The 8,401-nt window shown below is 48.3% G+C and overlaps 1 protein-coding gene across 1 annotated transcript in view; it reads right to left on the reverse strand.

Moving 5' to 3' along the window:
- FAM107A (family with sequence similarity 107 member A) overlaps positions 1-8,134 on the reverse strand; it is an 80,519-nt gene extending 72,385 nt beyond the window's left edge. Inside the window, exon 1 of the mRNA XM_088478693.1 lies at positions 7,977-8,134. Within this exon, the coding sequence (XP_088334819.1) occupies positions 7,977-8,058 (82 nt within the window). The 5' untranslated portion in view covers positions 8,059-8,134. The remainder of the gene's footprint in view (positions 1-7,976) is intronic.
- Positions 8,135-8,401: the final 267 nt, after the last annotated feature.

Raw genomic sequence — 8,401 nt, forward strand, 5'->3', positions numbered from 1 at the left:
AGTATTTGATTGGTTGCCATGGGCAACCCCTCCACTTCTATAAACCCGCACTTAGTAAATATACCCTCATGTTTGTATTGCTAAATTTAAAATAGCACCTGTGGAGAAGGGGTAAAAAAATTTTCTTTTATATTTACCTTTTCTGCATAAGGCTGGGATGTACTAAAGGAAAAATGCGGTAAAAACCCTATTTTCTGGGTTTTTACCGCATTTCCATGTGTACTAAGCCCCGGCCGCACTTTTATCGGTACTCACCTGCTCTACATGGTCGCCGGCCGGCGCTCCTCCTTGGTCCTCCGCCAGGAGGAGCCCGGGGCTTCCTGCACAGGTGACCAGCAGGAAGCTCCCGGGGCTCGGAGGGGGTGGGGTCCCACGGAGACCCCGTCACCCGGCGTCGGCTGCTTCGCAAGGGCAGCTCTTGTCGCAAGAGGTGTCCTTGCAATACTAATCGCATATGTTAGTACATATCAAGTCATAGCAAAGTTGCGGTGACTGGCGGAATGGTCACTGCAACCTTAGTACATACCGTGCTCAGAAACATAGAAAATGTGTTTTACAGTATTTAGCGACCAAACTTGTATTATTCTGTAGGTTGCTGTTTAAAATGTAGAACTTCCGAGGAACTAAAATATAGAGGTAAATAACCTAAGTGCACATCTGCACTTAAACACATCATAAAAATTATATTACACTGATTTTAGATACAGCAAAATAAAAGCAGACACTAAGGGGGTGATTCCGAGGTGGACGCTATTGGGGCTGCATCTTTTCTCACTACTGTATCTTTATTCTAATGCCGCGACCGTTGGACGTCTCACCGGCTGCAGCACAAATCTGCCAATGTGTGTACCAAAACACACTATTGGCGCACCACTGGCCACAGCAACGGCCATTGTACCTGCCCTATGGCAGGAGCAGAATGTCCGACTGAACATGGCCGCTGGTGTCAGTGCAACTGCATCTTTAGCCGCAGTCAATGACACCGACACGCCAGAGACATGCCCGCATTTGGTAGCCATCTCCCCAGTTACTACCCAGAAATGCCCATCTAATTTGCATGTATCTGCATGTGTGGTAACCTTCCGGCACAGCAATGCACAGTACAACTCAGAGTTGTCACCAAACTTCAATTCAAATGACTCGCCCGCAAAACAAAGCCTCCAACAATGCCAAATATTCGTACATTTCCTATATTCCTATCTCTATGTTGAACTACTATCCCCCACACCCTCTCAGATCCCTCACCTGTGCTCATCTCTGATAACTATCTCCCACCTACACGACGTCTCCTGTGCTGCTACCCACCTGTGCATATCTCTTACATGCCCCAATGAATTTCCCACAGCCTTTAAATCTTTCACTGCTCTCTAAAAACACATCTCTTTATTAGTGCTCACCTATACTACTCTCGCTGGTACACCCTCACCAAAGGCGCTTTAAGAGAGGAGGGGGCCCGTGTGCAGGCTCCGATCAGGCCCCCTCCTGCTTGGTGGCGCAGTAAACTCTGGTATTGTGCTAGAGTCTACTGCGCATGCCCAGGTCTCCATGAACATGGCGCCCGCGCCCCGTTTCCAGGACATCTCTACTGCGCATGCACGAATCACTGGGAAAATGGCCACGGTGGCCATTTTCCCCATGATTTCTGCAGCCAGCGCCGGGCCGATGGAGAGGTAAGTATATTTAATTGGGTGCAGAGTGTGCGGTGTGTGGGGCCCCCCTGGACCCAGGGACCCGTGTGCACTGCACACCTTGCACCCATTATAAGTACGTCCCTGACCCTCACAACTATTGCAATTTCCACTCTGCGGCGCATGCTGCCCCTTTCTCACTAAACTCTAAGTTGTCTCTCAAGTAGGGCTTGCTACCCTGTGTTTCCATATATGTTGTCTATTTTCTACGTCCCTGTTTTCTATGGGCCTGATTCAGCAAGGATCGCTATTCTGCTAATACCGCGCAACGCAGCTGCTAATATCAGCGGTGATATACAAATAATTGCATTCGCATTGCGATCGCAGCCTAACATAAGGATGCCCACTTCCCCTTACTCACACCAGTACACTTTAGCAACATACAGTAGCTAAATAATCAGTAACATCGAGTACGCACAGTTAAGGCAGACCAGACCTCACTCACGAACTGCTAACTTCAGTGCACGATATGAGGCCTCAGGCTGCCTATGGTATCGCTGTGGATAATTTGTGCACGCCCCTGCAATGCCGTTCAAACGCACTGGCACGCCTGCGTTCGCCCGACCACCCCCCCTCCCCCGTCACCATCCACAAATGACACTTCCTTTCAATCATTCTGCGATAGATCTGTGTCGCTACTGCTTCACGAACGCGCACTGCAAAACAATCGGCCGATTGTGTGCGAATTATCAACTGTGATCCTTGCTGAATCAGGCCCTAGGTCCCTTTTTTCCCCACTGTTTGGAGCCTTACAAATCAGGAGCAATAATAGTAAAAGTAAAATGATTCACCAGCCCTAATAACACCTAGCACAATGCTATTCTGCTATTCATCGGCCTACAAGACCTCACCACAAATTTTGGCCTTTAGTCTCGTCTTTCTAGTACACTAGAGGTTCCAAAACTCTGCCATTACAGTCTGGGTTTGAAGGATATCTATGCTTGAGACAAGATGGTTAAATCAAATTGACTAAGGTACTAATTAAGTCACCTGTGCTCAAGCATAGAGATCCTGAACCGTGGGCTGCAGTGACAGAGGTAGTACACCAACAGGCATAGTTATCTGCTATCTTCTATCCAGTCTAGTCATCTACAGTAGGACCTATTTGTCATGCTCATCAGTCCCATAAATTATGCTGGAACAGTAATGCTGGGTAAAAATTTAACGATGTGTACCCAGCACAATGTTGTCCGCGGCGGGGGTACTGGCATCGGCAAGTGCGTACACACTAGCCGATGCTGGCAGCTACGGAACAACGACCGAATGCAGCATGGCCCCCGCTGACAGACACACAGGAGCACGCATAGTCAGCGACATAGCGGGTACACAGTGTGGATGATATGTCACCTGATCTGCAGAGGCGGACGACATATAGTCAAGTCAGGGCCGGATTAATGTCTGTGGGGGTCCCTGGGCAACAAACATGTGGGGGCCCCTATCAATAAAACAATTGCTGCTACTGTTGGCACCTAGCATCAGGCTGCAGCTCTCTGCCTCCCTGGGGCTGACCCAAGTCCTGGGGGCAGTGACACTTGCCGGTCCGTGTTACCTGGTAAGTAAATGCTGCTATTGTAATCAACATTCTACACACATACAGGATGTAGTCATGTTGCGGACGTCGGTCACAATCCAGACAGTGTAATCCCGGCAAGGGATCTAACATAGGCGTGAAAATACCGACGCCTATGTTAATCCCGACGCCGGCACTCCGACAGGATGCACGACCGATTGGCCAATGCCAGGGGTAAGTATCCACGTAGCCGGGGATGGGGGGGTTAGGGGCCCCCGGGGGGACTTACAGTGAGGCACCCCCCGGGGAGGGTTAGGCTAGGGGAAGGGGGGGTTAGGTTTAGGCATTAGAGAGGCAGGTTAGGGCTAGGCACCCCCTCCCGGGAGGGATAGGTTAGGGGTGCGGGGAGGGGGGTTAGGTTTAGGCACCCCTGGGGAGAGGTTAGGGTTAGGCACCCCTAAAGGAGGATTAGGGGAGGGAGAAGGGAGGATTAGGTATTTACTTACCTCCGTCGGGATCTGCGCTGTACGGACTCTCATACGGTGGTCATTCATACCGATTACAGACACGCACACACTTGCTTACCTCTGCTGGTTTCAGATGCAGCAGTCAGACCAGCGTGATTTGTGGGTCTTTTTAAAAGGGGGCGGGGCCAAATGAGGGGAGGGGCGGGGCTTAATCACGGGCCGGGACAGGCGGCTCCGTTAAAGAAAAAAAAAAGGGTTCATCTGGATATGCCCAGGGGCGGTGGACAGTGTGTGGGGGCCACCTATGTGTGGGGTGCCCCGGGACGATTGCCGCTGTCGCCCTGCCTTTAATCCAGCTAGTGTGCTTAAGGTTTTCACTTTACAATTTACCATGGAACAGGCTCTTATCAAAGCCACTGTCCCGGCAAGAGGATAATCCTGATATATAATCCCGAAAAATACAGAGATATGGAATGATACTTTTTGAGGCCCATTCTGCTACCAAAGGTAAATTACCGCCCTAGGAAGAATAATAAACCCCCAATTTTTGTAGACCCTAGGCAAATTACCCCTCTGCCCCTTATTCAAATGCCTCATTCTGAGTCAGACATATTGCCAACATTCACGCAAAAGGTCAATGTTTTTCACCTGCGCATAAATCTAAGGGGGTGATTCAACTGTTTTGTGGGCGGCTATTTGCTTTGCGTGTCTGACAGAGCAATTCAATTGTTGCTCCGTTCAGAAGCGATAGCTGCCGGCATTTCTGCTCGCACTCTCCTGATATTTCTTTTGCAGGTAAACTACAGGTACCAGCGGGCCCTTAATGCCCTGCATGCTGGTACTTGTGGTTCTCCAAGTACCAGCATGCGGGGGAGGCTTCCTGGGACCTGTAGTTCTCCAGAAAAAGACAATATTATTACATCTATCTTTTACACAACACTTTACACAATCAACCTGGCACCCACCTGCCAGGGGTGCCGGGGATAGCCCCAGGCTATCAGCCCAGGCTTGGGGTGCCCTGGAGAGGGAGACCCCTTTATTGGGGGATCCCTGGCCCGGGCTGTGGCATTACACCCCCGCTGAAAGAATCTGGTGCTGGTTATGGAAAATACTCATTTTGTCCCCTGTATTTCCAAAACCAGGATCTGCTCACTGATTCCAGTGCTGGCTGTGCAAAATACAGGGGACCCCTTCGTCTCTTGTCCCCCGTATACACAACCAGGACTGACTCTGAAAAGTCCAGTGCTGGTTGTGCTTTTAGGGGGGGACCCCATGTTATTTTTTCTTTTTATGTTAACACTTTACATGCTATTTACGCACAGATGCATGCACGGATCTCACTGATCTGTGCATGCATCTGTGTCATAGTACAGCCCATTATTTACATTTTGTTAAGCGAACGATATTTAGTTAACAATCTTACCATTTGTAAATCATTGACGACTAACGATATATTGTTTGCACAGTGTGTATGCCCTATGGGCCTAATTCAGCAAGGAATGCAGAAGCTAATACGCACGTAATCGGTCGATTGTTGCGTACTGCGCATGCATTGCAGTGCACATGCGTGAACTACCAATTGCGTTTGGAATTGCGATTGCAGAGGATACGCAGACCCAGAGTGATTGACAGGAAGTGTCATTTGTGGCTGGTGACGGGGGTGATCGGGCGAACGCAGGCGTGCCAGTGTGTTTCAACGCTGTTGCAGGGGCGTGCATAAATTATCCACTGCGTAACTATAAGCAGCCAAAGCACTGATAGCGTGCATGACTGTTAGCATTTTCTGAGCAAGGTCAGGGCTTGTGCAAGTGTGCATATGGGTCCGATGTTACCGATGGTTTCGCTATGTTCCCCTAGTATACGATGTAAGAGGAAGTGGGCGTCCTTATGTTAGGATGCGATCGCAATGTGAAACCAAACATTTAAATCCCACCGCTGATATTAGCAACTGCGGTGCTTCGTGTAAGTAGAATGGCGATCCGTAGTGAATCAGGCCCAATATCGTTTGTCCAGGAGTTCCACGGAGCTCAGGGGAAATCGTTAAACACAGCCTATAATGTGACAGTTAGGAGCTGATTGGTTGGTGCTTTATATCTCTCCTACCTTTATTAAATCTCCCCCTTAATCACACATTGGAGGCCATACTCTGACTAAGATTCTGTACCTACAGTAGCATGCGGCTGCTGCAAGTTTCTATGGTGCATCTAAAGACTTACCAAGTGGGACTGTTGCACCTAAAGTCATACAAAGTGGGCGTCCCAGTCCTCTCACAGTCAGACACACAGCTGTATGGAATGGGTATGATATGCTGACGCCGACAGCCCGAAGGGAGAAGATCCCGACAAGCAGGTAAGTACCCTATCCCTCCCTTAGTGGTGCCTAACCCTATCCTCCCCCCCTTGTGCCTAACACTATCCTCCTCCCAGGGGTGCCTAACCCTAACCCCCCCCCCTTACTGCACCCTAAACATAACCTCCTCCCGGGGGGTGCCAAACCCTAACCTCCCCCGCCAAAACTTAACACTAACCCCGCTATGCTCCCTAAAGCTAACCCACCCCCCCCCCACGCGCGTGCGTAGCTAAGGGCGCCCGGACTTACCTCGTTTGGTCTGGCGTCCTTCTGCGTTCTGTCGTCGAGATTAAGATAGGCGTCGGTATTTCGATGCCTATGTTAAATCCCTTGCTGGGATTTGGATGTCGATATTGAGACCTTTACCACATCCCCAGCTGTACACCAGGGGAAGAGCTGATACTAGCATTACCAAAGTCGTAGATGCAACTACAGCATTAGATACTAAAGTGGTCGCAGCAGCGTGCAACTCACTGTCAGGCCCGGTGTTTGTTGTGCGAACCTTCTCAATCATTCCCTGAAGTATTCCACTCAAGACAAATGTTTAACTTTGCACAGGTGACTGAGCCTGGAGTGTTTTCGCACAGATATCTGCAGAATATGAGCAGTTGTTCAGCGAGAGGGCTGAGAACTGCAGTCATTTACTAGAATGTAAAAGAAATAATCATGTATATAAATAAATGTTCCAACTTACTCTGTGGTGAAGAAGCACACTGCTTAGCCCACACAAAAGTACACAATTGACACACCAGCTCCTAAACCTATGTAAATGTACAAAACAAGTGCTCTGTCACACAGGAATAAAATGGCTGTAGGTTACAATAATCATTGACCCACAAGTTCTAGAGTAAAAGACAACTCATGGATTAAGTACGGTTCAGGATTTACTTTAAAATAAAAAAATAAAACATCCAGATTTGGCTGATTAGTTTTGTTAGCTTAACAACCTGCAGCACTGAACAAAAACAAACATTACAGCTAATACTATCAAGATGTACAGATATGCAAAGCCAAACCAAGCAGAACAGAGAAATCCCTGGGACAGGTGAGGACCTCACCCTCTGCTGACCTCAAAAGTAACCTATGTTTATACAATGCCCCATTTGAACGCCAATAATTCACGTTGCCTTATCATGAGCAGCCTAGCCGGTGTTCAAACTGACTCACGAGATGTCAGATTATAACTGATGCAGGTCTGGGCATTTCCAAGATGTCACAGTATGGTGACACCACCTACCATTACCTTTACATACTGCTATCCCATCACTTTTGCACTTCAGTGTATCACTTGACAAGGTCTGCAATCTCAAATGCATTGATCAATTCATGAACCAAAAAAAACCCCAGTTTATTATTGTTAGTTATTATGGTGAGTGCAGAGCCCCTGTGATAAAGATAATATATATATATATATACACACACACACACATACGTTGCCACTTTCTCATTCCTTACTATCTATCTATAGTAGCTGGTACTGAGGGTCAATGGGTATACCCACTTCCAAGGCAGTGATGAACTATACTTCTCACTAGCTTTGATATTACATTCCACTTCTCTCTTATCTCACCATGAAACATTTCTCTCCCACCTCCTCCCTCTCTCCTCTGAGGTGCTCAGTTCAAGTCATCGCACACTGGGACAAAATCAGCATATTAAACAGGTGACAGCTTAATTCACCCTTACAGACCATGAAGCCAGGCATTAAGAAGAAATCACACATTTACTCTATAATGTTAAAGGCAGAGACTGGGGAGCTACTGCAGCACCACATGGAATCGGAACTGTCAAGCACTAATCTGGTATCAGGATCTCATGCAGCTGAATCGGGACTAACAGCTATTGGGTTTTCCAATATCATTCTGCAGCAGCAGCAATATAAGACTGATCCAGATGAATGCAATGCACAGTACACAACATTGTGTCCCAGGTTTTGAGATGGATACAAAAACACCTGCTTACCAGACTTGACCAGCATGGCTCTGTGCATCCCAGTCCCTGCAGAATCAGACACTCTCACCCGGTCAAACCACTTCTGTGACATGATGACTGCACCCCTTCTGTGCTCCCCCCACCCCACACTGTGGACCACTTCTTCTGCCTGCCCCCAACCCTGCAGCCCTGTGTGTGCAGCCTGGATCTGCAGAGCTCTCACTTGTGCAAGATGTTTTGTGTGAGAGCAGGCAGTCACCTGACTGTGGTACTGTATAGCCTGAGCCCTCCCCTGCTGCTGCTAGCATTCAGCTACAACAAAACCATTTCCCCAGGACTCTGCAATATTGCAGGATTAAATGCCCACACATTGTGCAGATCATTGCATCCTTCCAGCTCTGTATTGCCTCTTTCTAATAATTCATAGCGCAGGGACATAAGGAGGCCACACACTG

Source organism: Taudactylus pleione, unplaced genomic scaffold, assembly GCF_031769625.1.
Source record: "Taudactylus pleione unplaced genomic scaffold, aTauple2 ptg000217l, whole genome shotgun sequence".
NCBI lineage: Eukaryota > Metazoa > Chordata > Amphibia > Anura > Myobatrachidae > Taudactylus > Taudactylus pleione.